Source organism: Cnephaeus nilssonii (assembly GCF_951640355.1).
Source record: "Cnephaeus nilssonii genome assembly, chromosome: 17".
Classification (NCBI taxonomy): Eukaryota; Metazoa; Chordata; class Mammalia; order Chiroptera; family Vespertilionidae; genus Cnephaeus; species Cnephaeus nilssonii.
Window position 1 is genome coordinate 33777602 of NC_137088.1, and position 16622 is coordinate 33794223.

At 48.8% G+C, this 16622-nt stretch overlaps 1 protein-coding gene across 2 annotated transcripts in view; it reads left to right on the forward strand.

Moving 5' to 3' along the window:
* The first annotated feature begins 209 nt into the window (after positions 1-209).
* Positions 210-16622, forward strand: part of FGD5 (FYVE, RhoGEF and PH domain containing 5) — a 116337-nt gene continuing 99924 nt past the window's right edge. For both annotated transcript variants that reach the window (XM_079794674.1, XM_079794675.1), the window contains exons 1-2: positions 210-701; positions 8875-11554. In XM_079794674.1, the coding sequence (XP_079650800.1) occupies positions 689-701; positions 8875-11554 (2693 nt within the window). In that variant the 5' untranslated portion in view covers positions 210-688. The remainder of the gene's footprint in view (positions 702-8874; positions 11555-16622) is intronic.

A 16622-nucleotide genomic window follows, 5' to 3' on the forward strand; every position in this document is an offset into this window, starting at 1 on the left:
AGCAACTCGCTGGCTTCCCCCCACCCCGATGCTAATCCCTTGAGCCTCGCGCGGCTCCCCTGGCCACGGTCCCTTTAAATGTGCACGGGGCCGCCTCGCCCTCGACTCTCTCGATCCCTGACTGAGCAGAAAGGGGAAAAAAAAGTCTTCCTCTTTGGAGCGGGAGGAAACGTCTAGGAGAGGGCGGCGGCGGCGGCGGCGGCGGCGGCGGCGCGGGGGCCAGAGCGCAGCGCGCTCGGCGCGGAGCGGGGAGTCCGGAGCGGACGCCACGCCGCGCGCTGCTCCGGCCACCGCCCCCCACGCGGCGCGCTAGCGCCCCCTCCCCGCCCAGCCCGCGCGGCCCCGCCCAGCCCCTGCGGCTCCAGCCCCTGCGGCTCCAGCCCCGCGCCCCCACTAGCCCCGCGCCCGGCTGAGTGCGATTTAGCGCGACGCCCGTGCTGTCCGGGCTGCCGCCTCGCGCGCCCCGCTCTCGCGCCCCCTCCCCGGCCCCGCCCAGCCCCGGAGGCTCGCGCCCTGGCCCCCACTGGCCCTGCGCCCCTCAGGGAGTTCGGCGTGCGCCGGGGGGCGGGGCGGGCGCCACGGGGTGCGGGACCCGCCGTGCGGCCATGGAGTGAAGGAAGCGGCGCGCGGACTCGCGCTCGACTGACGGACGGACGGACGGGCGGCCCCGCGCTCCTCGCGCTGGAAGATGAACAGAGCAGGTAGGAGGCTTCGCGCGAGGGGGCCCGGGCCAGGCGTCCCAAGTTGAAGCCCGTGGGGCGCCCGGAGCGACGGCCGAGAATCCCCCGACCGTCCTACTCTGCTGGGCTTCGGTCGAGATATGGGCGGGTCCGGTGTCCCCTCACCCAGGAGGCTGAGAATCATCGGGGGCCCCTGTCCGAGTCACCCTGCCTCAGGGACGCCCCCCCCCCAGTCTTGGCGAGGCCTCACTCTGGCCGCGTACGCCCTCATCCCACTCCCTCGGCGCCCCCCGAATGAGGGTACCCTTGGCAATGGAGAAAGACGCCCCCTTCGCAGACGCAACTTGGTCGCACCCCTACACCTTTATCCCGATCCTCGGGGTCCCCGCCAGACCCTTGCGGGCTCCTCAGGGGCTCCTCCTGGCACAGGGGATCCGTCCACGCTCTCCCCGACACCGGGTCCTGCATCACTTGGCGGCTCACCCTTAAGAGAATTCCTGCTCCCTTCTCTCCTCTCTCCAGACCCAGACTTGGAGCTTACTCTCGGGATAGGACTAAAAAGCCCTAAATCATCCCCCCTTTCCCCCATAGCACCCCCTCCTGGGCAGCGCCCGGGCTGGCCTTTGTGCCTCCCCCGGGGGACCGAACGCCGAGGGAACCCTCCTGGTCGGGGCTGAGCCGCACTCCGTGCGTTCCCTCCCTTCCCCCGAGCCTCTGCCCTGTGCATCTGACTCTCCAGTTCGGGGAACCCGTGCAATCCAGAATGCATTTGACAGTGAATATTAGTGATCTCGCCAGAGGAATGCCATTTAACAGATTTAGCGACTGAGACTCAGAGATGGGCGGTGCCTGGAATCTAGTTCCCGGGATTCTTGACTCCGTCCACACGGAAGGCAGAAAGTTCCCCCAAAGAGGAGAGTTTGCGAGGGAACAGTCCCAGCTAACTTGCTTCATCCTCCTGCCAAGGAGCGATTGTCACTCTTTCTTGCTCAGAATTAAGCAAAAGGCAGCCCTCTCCCCAGCCAACATCCGTGTCTGAAGCCATACTCCAAAACAGACATCCCTAAAGAAACAGGAAGCCACCATTTTGGCTGTCTTAGAACCATATATCCTGCTGCTGCTGGTGTGTGTGTGTGTGTGTGTGTGTGTGTGTGTGTGTGTGTGTTTTCTTTCTAAAATCTTTAAAATGAAAAAAGTCATTGTCTTAGCAGTGAGATGCAGACAGGAGACATTGGCTGGACCGACCTGAAAAAAGGAGCCAGTTGTGGACTTGGGAGGGTGGCAGCCGCCTCCGGGTGTCCTCGTCCTGTTGTTGCTGAGCATATGAACACCTGGACAGAGTGTGGGTCGCAGGATGGTGGGGGGAGGTGGGAGCAGGTGTACTACTTTGCGGAACTGGAAAAGGTTGGAGAAGGGTCCCCGTGCCCAGCCAGCCACTCCTTGGAGGAAGAAGGTCTCCTCCTGCCTGTTCTGGCACAGCCTGGACAGAGCCAGGCTAGCTTTTCCCTACACGCCTAATAAAACTTGCTTTAAAACAATGGTGAGAGCGGTTCCAGTTTTCCCACGTTTCCCTGCACGAGGCTTGGACGAGCTCTCCCTTCTCTGAGAATCTGGGGGATGGAGTGAGCCCAAATAAACCGAGAGGCCTCTTGAGTCCCAGTAATTCTTCGCAGTTGCCACTGTGTGACGGCAACAATAGAAACCTCACGTAATGATTTCTGTGTGCCATGCACCAGAGTGGTTCACAGACTCCATGGGACTGAATCTCAGGACCATCATATACTTAGTTATGTGACCCTGAGCAGGTTACTTAATCTCTCTGTGCCTCAGTTTCTTCCTCTGAAAAATTGGGATAAAAAGGTCTTTGTCATTGAGTCCTCATGTTTCAAAAAAGTAAAGCCTATAAGGTGCCTGTGGTATCCGTCGCATTATAAGTGACTAATAAACACTACCTGATACTTATTGGGTACTTAATATGAATCAGGTACTGCTTTAAGTGTTTTACTTGTATCAAGGTGGTTTCCATATTGACCTGATGAGCTGAGTACTATCGCTATCTTCATTTTATAGATGGGAAAACTGAGCTGCAGGGATTAAATGGTGACTGACTTCATGGGAGACCAAGATAGGACTGAAACACAGACTGTCCAGCTTGAGAGTCTGCTTTTTTTTTTTTATCTAGTGCCTAACATAGTAGGTACACAGGAAATGTTTGCCAGTTGACTTTATTAGTCATCTTATGTCTGTTATTTCCCTTGAACTTCTCAAAAGCCTTAAGAAAAAGGGAGTATTTCTTCCATGTTACCAAGAAAGAAACTGAGGCTCAGAGAAGCAAAGTGATGTGCCCACGATCACACAGCTGATACGTGGCAGAGCTGGGACTGAAGTCCAGGTCTATCTGAGCCTGGGGTCCATGCTCATCCACCTCCGTCCCATGCTGTTTCCCCATATAAGCCCTGTTGTGGATCACTGGACTAGCGTAATAGCAGCTTAATTAGAAATCATCAGGCTTGGCGTGGACATTCCGGCAGGCGCCCAGGAATGAAAGTTAAATTAAGATGCAATTGGAAGGTGAAATTGGAAGATAATTACTCTTGGAACATATGGTTATGAGAGTTCCAGGGGGAGTATAGTGAAATGCAGTTGACACAGGCTCAGGGACTAAAGACATGGATGTCATCATAAGAAGAGCCATGAGTTTAATAGTCTGTAGTCAGCCAGCGCAGAAGGCACTTACTGACTGGTGCAGCCCCCCTCACTTTACAGCTGGGGAAACTGAGGCTCGGGGAGGAGAAGGACTTGCCCAAGGTCGCACCTCCAATTAAGGGCAGAGCCAGGAGTGGAGAGCAGAGCTCTCGACTCCCAGTCCAACGCTCCTTCCAATACACCTTCTAATTGAACCTCTATGTCGCTGACAAGGGAGCAGTAAGCATGAATGTGTGAGTGACAGATATTTAATTAAAATAAAGAAAGAAAACATAAACTGGTACCGAGAGCTGGCTGGGGATGATTTCTATCACCAGAAGCTGTTAAAAATCTCTTCCTCCTGTCACTGAGGTTCTCCTACTCCCAGTTAACTCTTGGCATCTCGGCTTGAAGGGTATTCGCGTCATCCTCAGGCCTAGCAAATTGCCAGGAGGTCTTGGGCATTAACTCAGGCTGGGGAGGTCGTAACTCCCAGACTCTGTGATACAAGAAGAGAGGATTCAGACAGCAGCCAGAAGGATTCAGGAGACAGCAGAGGACCAGCTGTGTTCTGGGCAGTCAGAAAGTGAGATGTAACCAGAGGAGGGACCCCCAGCTCTGGTTTATCCTGTAATTCTCCTACCCCCACCATGTCCAAGCTCAGCCAAACTGGACTTTTTACCGTACTCCCAAAGGTCTTTGCATCTTCCTGCCTCTGGGCCTCTTCACACTCTGTTCCCCACACCTGGGATACTTCATCTCCTTTTCAGTTGTGAAATCCTCCCTGTTCTTCAGCGGGCTGGTGCGACCTCTTCCCTGAGCCTTCCCCAGGCAGAGGGGATCTGAGACCCAGATAACTTGGTACCGAGGGCAGGGACTCTGGTTCCCTTTTGTGAGGGAGGCAGAGAGGGAGCAAAGCTGGAAGCCCTCACACCCCCTTCATTTTCTTTGCTCCCTCCTCTGTCTCCTTTGCTGACTCCTTCTCTCTCCCTCCTTGGTCTCGCTCTTTTCTCAGTCCATACTCCTTCACTTGGTGATCTCACTGGGTTCATGCCTTGACTTCCATCTCTGATGGAATCCTCCAGCCAGGCTTGTCCCAGAACCCACACTGGAATACCCAAGGCCCCACTTGATGACCCCACTATGGTGTGTGAAAGGTAACTCGGATCTAACATGTGCAAACTAAAATTCTGCTTTCCCTCCCTAGCACACGCAGGCTTATCCAGCTCAGTTGGAAGCAATTTCATTTTCCCAGTTGCTCTGACTCAAAACCTTGGTGTTGTCCTTGACTTCTCTGTTTCTCTTACACACAATATCCAGATTTTGTCAGCATATCCTGCCAGCGATACGTTCTTATTTGGAATCTGACTCTTTTTGACCACTTTCACTGCTACTAACCTGCTCCGTCATCTCTTGCCTGGATTATTGCAAGAGCCTCTTCATGGGTCTCCCTGCGTCCATCCTCACCACTTCTGTTTAGTTCAGTATATTAGCAAGAGTGAGCGTGTCCTTCCTCTCAAGGCCCTGCATAATCTACACCCTCCTCCCCGGGCCCCTCTGACCTCATCTCCTGCTTCTCTTTTTCTCTTGCTCACTCCCCTCCAGCGACTCTGGCCTCTTGGAACATGTCCGGTGAGTCCTGGCTTCCCTTACCTCTCTCAAGTCTTTTCTGTAATGTCTTCTCAGTGAGATCTATCCTGGTCACTCTATTTAAAATTGCAAAAACCCTCAACTCCTAATCTTTTCCCACAGACTTGATGATCATCTAACATAAAATATGTAAGATACTCATTTTATTTGCTTATATCCCACCATTAGAAGATCAGGTCCATGAAAGACAGGGTTTTTGTTTTGTTTATTGATGGGTTCAAAGATTCTAGATGGGTGCCCAGCACATAGTAGGTGCTCAATAAGTATTTAATGGAATTGGATTCAAGGAAATTGGATGGGAGCAACTGAAAGTCATTTACCCTGTAGCCAGTTAGTATTTCTGAGCTCTGGACTCAGGCTTATGTAAATTTCTTACCTGGCTAGTTGTTCCTGGTCTCTTTAGCCTCAATTTCCCTGCTTTTTTTCTTTTCTCTACCTCACTAGAAGCTGGGAGGCCTGTAGAAGAAATGCTCTGTGGCAAAAGGGTCAAGGCAGAAGTTCAAGTGACCGCAGCAGGAAACCCACATTCTATCTGAGCCCTGCTCCAGATTAGCTGAGTAGCTCCATGCCAGTCACCTGCCCTCTCTGTGCCTCAGTTTCCTCATCTTTCAGTGAGGGATCAGACAAGGCCTTTCTGGTTCTGGCATTCTTTGATCTCAGAGCTGGAAGCAGGGCATGGACACTACATTCTTGTCATTCCTAGGGGCTAGATGGGGAAGGCATTTTCTTGCAGGATCACGCCTCAGACGCCCATTGTAACCTTTCCTGAGGAGACGGCACCCACAGATCAATAGCTTGATTGGATGAAGGATGGGGTGGGGGTGGGGGTTTTGCAGCCAAGGTTTTGGTCATTTTTCAAGGCCTTTCTGTCCCTCTGTCAGGTCTCATGGCGCTCATGTGAAATACCACCTGTTAAGGATGAGAAATGAGAGTCCCTGCCCCCAAAGAATAATTTCATGCCAATGCCTAACACTTGATGTTGAGAGTGTGGAGCTAATACTACATAACACTCTACAGCAGTATAGAGCAAGACTTATACCAGGGGAAGTTATGGGGTAGGCAAAGACTGACTTCATTAGAACAATAGTAGCTACTGTTTATTGAGTACCCCTATGTGAATGCCTGCTACTAAGCACTTTTAATATGTATCTTTTAATCTTCACAACAACCCTTTGAGTGTAGGTGCTACTGTTGTACCCATTCTGCAGATGAGGGAATTGAGGCTCAGCTTCACAGCTTATAAGTGGCAAAGCCAAATTTTGAAACGAGATCAGCCAGGCTCCAAAGGTTTACTCTGTAACTCTACATTGAGCTTAGCTGTTTAAGCTCCAAATTTGGGTGGTTGTTACTGTTTTCCTAATGTGGACATATATTTTTCTAAATAAGGGTATACTTGATTGCTTATGTAAACAAGGAGTTGGGAAGTCACATATTACATCTTGAAGACTCTGGGTTATTATCTGGATGACAGTGGAAAGCCTGGGCATTGATGCAAACGAATGTAGATATGGGTTAAGAGGTTGATGTTATGGGTACGTTAGCACTGGGTACTTTGACAGCTGTGCCTCTTTTCTCTCTTTTCTGCTTTCAGCTACTACATCTTATAGTCTGCAGTGTTCCTGCTCTAACTTTCTCCCATACCCCTTCTAAATATCTGTGCATTGGGAAGCCAGACAACCAAGTTCATTAGATGTATGTGCAAGTACAAGTAAAGAGGCTCTGAAATGAAACCCTTTTAGGAACAGAATGCATGGGCTTTGTAACCCTGTATTGTTATGACTCCAGGCCTTTTTTCTTTCCTTTGGGGCCTCAGCTGAATTTAACATAGTCCTGCCAGTCTGATACCTTGAAATTGAGGTGACAATAGGACAGTCCCATGGAGATGTCTCAAGTCAGAGCTGTGCTGACCAAGACCATAGCCACTGGCCCCATGTGGCTACTGATCACTTGAATTGTGGCTAGTCTGAGTTGTGACATGATGTATGTGTAAAATACACTTAGTTCAAGAAAGAATGTCAGCTATCTCATTAATAAATTTTGTATATTGATTACATGTTGATCCAAACATGATTCACTGAATACATGATGGTAATCAAAATAATATTTTTGATATATTGAGTTAAAAAAACTGTATTGCAAAAATTAATTTCACCTGTTTCCTTTTTACTTTTTAATGTGGCTATAAAAGAATGAAAAATTATATATGTGAATATAAATGTGGCTTACATTACATTTCTGTCAGACAGCCCTGGATTAGATTCGATTGGGGTTAGATGCTTCAAGGATTACCTGGGAGTCTCATGTTGGGGCGGAGAAGAGAATCCCCTCATCTGCAGAATGGGTATAGACCTCCAGGCTCTCTGCTCCACCTTCTTTCTGTCACAAGCTAGGCTGGCATTCTGAAGCTGCTCTGTGTCAAACCCACGCCTTAGTGGGGATGGAACTGGGAGGTGAGACTGGGCTGAAGCGAGACTTACACATCCTAATCCATGGGTAGTGGGGAGCTAGGCAGTGCTTTTGACTTGATGGATTTTGATGGACTTGTATTCCTGGAAATCTGCCTTCCTCACTTTGACTGAAGTGTGCCCAGGGGCTCAGAGGTTCAGCAAGAGGCATGGAGGTGCTGAACTTGGAAGTGGGTGACTACTCCCTTGACGCTATACTTGTCCAGGTCCCTTCCAGCCTACAAAATTTAGCTGAAATTTCTCCTTCTCCAAGAGGCCTTCCCTAACCATAGTAACTCTTGCTTCTCAAACTCCTGCTGTGTGTACAGTTTGTACCACATCTTTTATTCTGCCGTGGTTAATAGATCCTCACCATGCACAAGGGAAGAGGCCTTTTGCAAACATCCATGTTGTCAAATGCCGTATCATTTCTCCCATGAAATTTCGATGCTGTAAAATCTGGATGCAGGCCACCTAGCTGGACACCAGTCTACACCATGTAGAATTCAGAGGTGACCCTCAAGGGAATCATATATCACTGTCACAAGCCTTCGGTGTGTCATTCTTGAGGGAATGAGATAATGGCTATTCAGTTATAATATTCCAAGAGTGTTCAACTCTGTCCTCCAATTGTTCTATTAGTCTTCTCTCCCTGACTCAATTCTGAGGAGTCAACAGAGATGTCCTTCTCTTCTTTTTTAAAAAATATTTTTTTATTGATTTCAGAGAGGAAGGGAGAGGGAGAGATAGCTAGAAACATCAATGAGGAGATAGAATCATTGATCGGCTGCCTCCTGCACGCCCTCCACTGGGGATTGAGCCCACAACCCGGACATGTGCCCTGACCGGGAATCGAACTGTGACCTCCTGGTTCATAGGTCGATGCTCAACCACTGAGCCATGCCGGCTGGGCAGTGTCCTTCTCTTCTTGACCCTAGAAGACGCTACTATCTATAGTGCTATGGGAATAGATACAGGTATCCAATGAATTAATTGTAGAATGAATGTAAGCTCTATCAGGGCAGCAGGGATGGTGACTGTCAAGTTCAATATTGTCTCCTGGGTACCTGGCACCCAAAAAAGTGTTTAATAAATAGTTGTTGAATGAATGAACTCAGTGATCTGCACACCTTTATTTGAGGAGTACAAGATGCCATTCGGTTGGGTTTTGTTAGCTGGACTGTATATAGAAGAAAGGTCTAGTCACCTTGTTTTCAGAATGAATTTTTAGTGGAAGGTCAAGGGATTTTAAAGATAATATAGAGAAATAAACCTAAGTCAAAACATAGTAGATTGGGTTCACATGGGCTGTTGGGAAACCATCTTCAGTGTTCTCTCAAAAATAATAAGTGGGAGTAGAAATAAAGGTTAACTGTACTTTTTGTCTCCTTCTTTTCTCTATTTTCATCCTTTAGATTCACCAAAACCACCAGTTGCTCCCAAGCCAAAGAATGCCAGTCCCCTCACACCAGTGACTGCACCCAAATTCCCTTCGTCACCCAGGCCTGACAGTCTTCACAGTCCCAACTCCATGTCGAGGGGGCCAAAACCCCCCATCGCCCCTAAACCAAGGCTGGATACCCCCAATGAGTGGAGGGCCAGTGTGTACATGATCAACAGCTTGAACAAATGCAGCAATGGGAAGCTGCTCTGCGTAGATAGGGGCCTTTATGAAGAGCAGCAGTCCAACCTGGAGTGCTCTGAGGCTGCGGCCGATGAAGATTACATCGTGGTCCCCAGGCCTCCACCCAGAGAGGATGAGCCCAGGGATGGGGACTCTGGGGAGAGTGCAGTCATGGTGCCTCCGGATGCCACTGGGGAAGAGGAACCCCAGGAGGAAGGTGAGGAGGAGGGGACAGGAGCTGCTGAAGAAGTGGCAGCCCCAGCCGAAGTGGCACTGAGTGGAGAGGCTGATGAAGGAGTAGCCCCCATTCCCGAGAAGGTGGGGGCTGATGACTGTGCCCAAGACCCAGGGGAGGAGGAGCAGAAGCTCACAAGTGAGGAGGAAGAGAAGCTGGTGGAGGAACACAACATGTACAACCTGGAGGATAGGGGCCCTTGGGATGGAGAGGCAGTCTTCTCGAGCGATATCATTCTAACTCAAGTTGATTTAGAGGATCCAGAATCACCTGGCAAGGAGCCTGGGCCTCTGGGGACACCCAGGGAGGCAGAGGAGGATGGTGAGGAAGGCTGTGCCAAGACAGAGCCAGGGGTGCCAGATGAGTATGGGGAATCTGAAAGGCCCACTGAGGAGGGTGCTGAAGATACCAGTGAGGAACCCCTGGAGAAGGAGGGATTGGCCACGGGCATCCAGGAGGCAGAGATAGTCACAGACAACCCTGACATCTCCGAGGAGGAGTGTGAGGATGCCACAAGTGGGGGCAACCGGGATGACCAGGATGAACCACCTGACCAAGATGAGAAAACTGACCAAGAAGAAATGGCAGCAGTCACCCAAGAGGCGAGAGAAGACATTCCAGAAAGTGAGGACTCCATGCAGGATGAACCTGCTGAGGAGAGCTGCCAGATCATTCCTTTCGAGAACGACTGTATGGACGACTTTGTGACTTCACTCTCAGGAAGTCCCTATGAGTTCTTCCCTACAGAGAGCACCTCTTTCTGTAGCGAAAGCTACTCTTCTTTTTCTGAGTCAGCGAAAGGCTTAGAGTCAAAGCAGGAATCAAAGTCAGGGGAATGCGCAGACCAGGACACCGTGGCTGGAACTTTGTGTGGCCAGCGTGGCTCCCTGCAAGATGGCACTGGGGAGGGCCTCTCTGTCCCTAACGTACTGGTCTTGCCAGTGGATGAGGATGCCACAGATGATGGGCTCACCAACCCCTATGAGCTGGGAGTCGACTTGGTGTGCGGAACCGACCCTGGAGAGGGAGAAAAACCCGAGACACAGGCTGCATCCGAGGACCTAGGTGGTTACGGCTCAAAAGAAGAAGAGAACTCTGATGCTGAGGGCGGCCTGAGCCCCATTGACAGAAAGAACATCATCTCAAGGGCCAGGCCCCACTCTGGGAAAGTGCCTGGCTATGTCCCAGAAACTGTCCCAGAGGAAGCTGGACCAGAAGCTGTCGCCTCGTCAGCCATTGGCATTGGAGGTGCCACCGAGGAGGCAAGAAAGATGGGTCTGTCATTGGAGGGGAAGCCACTGGAAGCCATCAGGGCCTTACCAGCGAAGCCCAGAGCCTTCACTCTGTACCCCCGTTCATTCTCCGTGGAAGGCCGAGAGATCCCGGTCTCCGTGTACCGGGAGCCAGAGGCATCTGGCTTAGACGACCATCGAATCAAGAGGAAAGACGACAACCTCTCTCTGCCCTGTGTGATTGGCTCCTCTGGGAGTTTCTCCCAGAGGAACCACCTTCCGTCCAGTGGCACTTCAACCCCATCTTCCATGGTCGATATCCCACCCCCTTTTGACCTGGCCTGCATCACCAAGAAGCCTATCACAAAGAGCTCTCCCTCACTCCTGATTGAGAGCGAGCCCCCAGACAAGCACAGCAAGAAGAAGAAGTCATCCTTTAAGCGGTTTCTGGCGCTGACGTTTAAGAAGAAGACGGAGAACAAAGTACACGTGGAGGTCAATGTGTCTTCTTCCAGGTCGTCTTCGGAATCCAGCTACCACGGGCCTTCCCGGCTCCTGGAAATGGACCGCAGGAGCCTCAGTAACTCCCCTCAGCTTAAGACCCGGACTGGCAAGCTCAGGGCTTCCGAATCACCCTCCTCCCTCATCTTCTACAGGGACGGCAAGAGGAAAGGCATTCCCTTCAGCAGGACGGTATCCCGAGTGGAGTCCTTCGAAGACCGCTCCCGGCCCCCCTTTCTGCCCTTGCCCCTGACCAAGCCCCGGTCGATCTCGTTTCCCAATGCCGACACTTCGGACTATGAGAACATTCCAGCTATGAACTCGGACTATGAGAATATACAGATTCCACCCCGGAGGCCTGCAAGGGCTGGGACGTTTACAAAGCTGTTTGAAGATCAGAGCAGAGCCCTGTCTACAGCCAACGAAAATGATGGCTACGTGGACATGAGCAGCTTCAACACCTTTGAGAGCAAGCAGCAGAGTGCAGACCAGGAAGCAGAAAGGTACCGTGAATTCGTTTTCTGTGTTGTTTAGCAGGTGGAACTGTCCGAGTGACTCGGGAGGAGTGGTTTTGCCTCTCTGAGCCTCAGTTACGTCATCTGTGAAATGGGATTCATGCTACCTCGTCGCAGAGTGTTTGAGAAGATCAGAATAGGTAATCTATGTGAAAGTGTGAACTAAAATGCTAAGTTCAGTACAAATGTGAGCATGTGTATTTGCAATATTTGTGGGAGATTTCTGATCTAGGTAGATAGCTTTGCTACTCCTCTCTGGGAAAGTCAACAAAGAGAAGGTTCTGGAATCTTGCCAAACTAAATATCTTTCACCATCAGGAAAATACCCTAAATTGAGATTGATGCCTTTTTATTGTGTAAATATACACTCTATTGAAGGGAACTAGAAAAGATTATTTAAATTGTTTAAAAAGCCAAGGGTGCCCTGAGCTAAATTTCTGAATAGAAGTCTTTAAGAGGTACATCCAAGCGGATTTTTTTATTTTATTTTGGACTTGTTCACCTTGGAAGTGAGAGTGAAACACTGAAATGGGGGTTTTTCTGACCCCACCTTCCCAAGACTGACTGAATGCCCTTCTTGACCATCCCAAGCAAATAATTACCAAATCTTGCTGTTCCTTGTACATTATGGATACAACGTAACGGCGATGCAATTCACTCTCAACCAGTTACATTCTTTTGGGGCTACCTGATCTGAATTAATGAAAAGCCAAAATCGTTGTGATTTTAAAGAAATCCTGATTCTTTCCTCGTGTGTTCACTAACTTAGCCCAGTCCCACACAGCTGTTGCTACTAGGACTTCCTAGGGGACGTGCAATAATGAATAGATAAGAGTGATTTGCAATTAGCATTCGCTGTCGCTGGAGTATAGATGCTAGAAGTGTTTCTATGGTTTATTCTCTTGAGTTTTTTTACATGGTTCCCCACGCTGGCTCTGTCTTCTCCCTACCCCAGGCCTGGGCAAGACTATTATTAATTAGTTCTTTCTAGGATGAAAAGGTTTGTTTGCTGGGACAGAGGTAAATGCCAACACTGCTGGAGGGACCAAATTCAGTTTGGAGATGTGGGTGTATGGGAACTCTTAGAGGGCAAGAGGCACTGAGCCGCCAAGATCATTTCATTAATGGTTATCAGCAGGGTTTGATGACACCCAACCCTCGCTGAGTGCCTCTTAGCATCAATGGAAATAGAACCAAGCTTTGAAATCCTAAAATCTCCATTTCTGGGAAGCATCTCGAAGGGTATATGGTCAAGCCTCCCACTTCTAACAGGTTTGTCTCTTAACCCAGTCTCTACTTAAATTCCACAAGCAACAGGGAGCTCACTACCTTCCAGAGCTGCCTTTTCTGTTGCTAGGTACTCTGATTACGTTTTTCTTTCTGACTGAGGCAAAAACTATCTCCCTCTAATATCCCTACCTCACTCATGCTGGCTCTTCCCTTCCGAGCCAGGTGGGTGAGCCCGTGTCCTCTTTTGTGTGACAGCTCTTCAGAAATTGAAATCTGCTGTAGAATCACAGAATTTTGTGGCTGTAGGGGACCTTCAGGCAACATTTGGTCCTGTTACGGAGGTGAAAACAGAGGCACAGAGAAGGAAAGGGACTTGCCAAGGGTCTCTCAGCCATTCAGTGGAGAAATCAGTGCTAGGACTCAGATTTCTGGACTCCTTCAGGAATTTGCAGTGAATTACGCTGCGGGATGCCACGTCTGGCTGTGTATGCAGCCCACTGTGCAACCCTGGGTCACATTCACCTTTTAGTCGGTATAAGGTGGTGCCCTCTGGGGTTGTGCGCTGCACAGGCATTGGCCATATGCAAAGGCCCTGATGTCTTGATCTGTAATTTGTCTAAACAAACAAGCAAAAAGATTTCATCACCCAAACTAACATGACAAGAAGGGAATAAAATACCCAAGAAAATGTTAATGTTACCTTATCTTGATTGTTTACTGTGTGATAGGCACTGTGCTAGGTGCTTTCCCTGCATGTCTCACATTTGATGCTACAGCCGGGGGCTTTGGTTGAGTATCCTAACTGTCAGACTCTGAATTTCCAAAGCACTGTCCCCCACTCTGATACTATTTCACCAAAGGCCAGCCTGGCTGGGATAAATCTCCCATGCAGGAACCACATCTTCTCGGACATCAATCAGTGAGCAAAGCTTTCTTCCGTTTTCCTGCATGAAACAGATGGGAGCAGAGGGGGAGAAAAATCCCTGCTTTGGGCTGGAACAGGTCTGGGCAAGGGAGGTTTCAGACACATCAAGTTGAGAGGCACAAGGGACTGCCGAGGGGGTGGGGGCCCCACCGCTGCTTTGCCTGAATGAGAGCTTTGAGAATTGAGTGGAAGGGGGGGCTGCTGATCTCAGACAGGGGTGCTTCAGGTTGGAACAGGGGCGAGAGGCAGTTCCTTCCTCCTCCTGCTTGTCCTGCCCCATACCTTGCTTGAGTGTGAGGATCAGAGATAGAAGCCAAATAAACGTTAACGTCCTGAAAGAGCATAGGACAGCGCACCAGGAGACATGAGTTCAAAGCCCAGTCAGTCACTGACTTCCTGTGGGATCTTGCAAAGGGCTAGGCCACATTTTGCTCATCTGGGAAATGGTAAGATTGGAGTAGACTTGTATTTCTCAACCATTCACCTTTCCTGTACCACCTTTATATTTCTGTCATACTGCCTATATTCTCGCTTACTTTTTTGTCTTTCAAGCAGTCCATCTTTTTTATTTTGCAAAAAATGTTTAGAAAGGGAATTGTATGTCCTGTTAGGATGTGGAACAACAGTATCAGTTGCCATAAATAGAGGGCAGTTGTACAAATAAGATACAAAGGAAAAGAAAATAACAGGTAAAATCTCACTTGAGGTTATTACTTGCCAAGGCTGTGAGCTGGAGGCTTGGTCCCTTTGTTAAACAGGGGGAGGTGTTAAAGACATCCTGGCACCACACAGAGACTTTCTCCTTGGCATAATCCAAAGGATTCATAAGGACTGAAAACTGGAGTGATTCAATATTATTTAAATCCAAGTTCTTTTTCCACTAAAAGTACTTTTCTTCAAGAAAGGGTAGAGTATATAATAGAATTCAGAGAGTCCTTAGGGACCCCTACATCAGAGCAGCAGCTCATCAGAGTGTTAATGGATGGTGATAAAGTTTCTTCCTGTGCAGTTACTTCCTCTGAGACTTGTATACACAGATAATAATATTTTAGGAGCTATAATAATATTCTTATTAACAATTTTCTATCTTATAAAACAAAATTGTATATACACACATTGCAAAGTTTTGTCATCCTTTAAATTGTATTCTTTTTCCCTGAATTGACCCTTTTGGGGGAAAAAAAGGACTAGAGATACAGTCTAATATTCCTACTTTTCAAATAGGTTGTTTTATGTCTTCAGTCAGTAGTCTTGGTTGGGAGAACCTAGGTTTGACTTCCGAATATCCATGGCACCTCAGTATTTTGGTTATGCTCTAGGAGCTTAATAAATGTATGTTGATGGCCAGGGGTTTATGATTCTACTAGAGGCCTGTTGCACGAAGATTCATGAAATAGGCCTTCCTTCCCCTGGCTGCTGGCACCAGTTTTCCTCTAGCACCCAGGACCCAGGCCCTTGCTTTGGCTGCCGCCTTCAGTCTTCACTCCAGCTGGAGCACCACTTCTGTAGCTCACCACCCTCTGCCCTCCCCCTCATAGCAGGCAACGCTCCCCGCCCAGCCGCTCTGTGCCTGCATGCATGCTGCCCAGAGGCCCGGAGTGGCTGGGGGGCAGGGCCACTGCCATCTTTTTTTTGGGTTAACTTGCATACTCACTCCTGATTGGCTGGTGGGCATTGCAAAGTGACGGTCAATTTGCATATTTCTCTTTTATTAGTGTAGATGGGAGTAAGTGATTTTGAGCTTCACAAGGGTTCTGGAAAGAAATATAATTTATTACGTACCTATCTTTGGCAACACAGTGCTAGGTGCTTTGTATATACTTAAAACAGCCATTGCTGCAAAACACAACAAAAACTGATTTGTTCTAAGTATCTCATTTAATGCCTCAAAACTGTGTTTGTGGATTTTTTTGTTGCTTTTTTTTTTGGGGGGGGGGGTATTTTTTTCATGATGTTAATCACAGCACTATGTATCAGCACAGATCTCTGATGTCACTTTTCTCTAACATTTCATAATGAAAACATTCAGACTTATAGGAAAGTTGTTTTTACAGTGAATGCTTGTATGCTCAACCCCTGGGATGTACCATTGACAATATTGCCATACTGTGCCGAGTGAAGTATGGGAGGAGATGGTCATACCATCACTGGGTAGGGGAAAGAGAGTCCCTGAAATGTGAGTAGAAAATGCTTAGGGCCAAAAGACTAGGAGTCCAGAGGAAGGTGGGATGGCTTCAAGGACAGGGTGGAATTTGAATAGACACTAAAGGAAAAGTAGGATTTTGACATCTGGAATAGGAGAGGAGAAAGGTGTGAGAATATACAGAGAAACTTCGGGCTGTAGTTTTTAGCAGGTAAAGCTGTAATGAAAATTATTTTATCTTGCTTCAGAAGGTACCTTGATATCTTTAGTCTGAAAAACGGTTCAGAACATCTGAAGACATGGAGAATATATGAAGGAGATTGGGTTGAAAGACTTAAGGACTAAACTCAGATACCATCTTTTTCTAATTTCCAGTTCTTACCACCGAATCTTGCATCAGCTAATTCACTCACTCCCTCCTCTAACATTTGTTCAGCATCTACTAATTGTCAGCTACTGTTCCAGGTACTAGAGGGATGAAGGTCCCTGCCCTCAAGGCCTTTCAGTCTGGCTGGGGAGAGAGACTGATAGAGGTCATTACTGGTAGAACCTGGTGTGATAAAGGCTTTGTTAGAGGTCCCTCCAAACAGTCCTGGAGGAGTCTATCTGAGAGACACTTGAGGTGGGTATTGCCAGAGAAACAAGAGTTCGTGATGGAGACAAACAGTCCAGGAAGAGCACAAGCCTGTGCATGAGTTTGGAGATAAGAACCGCGAAGTGTGCAGATGGAGATCAGTGTGAACATCTGTGAGATGAAG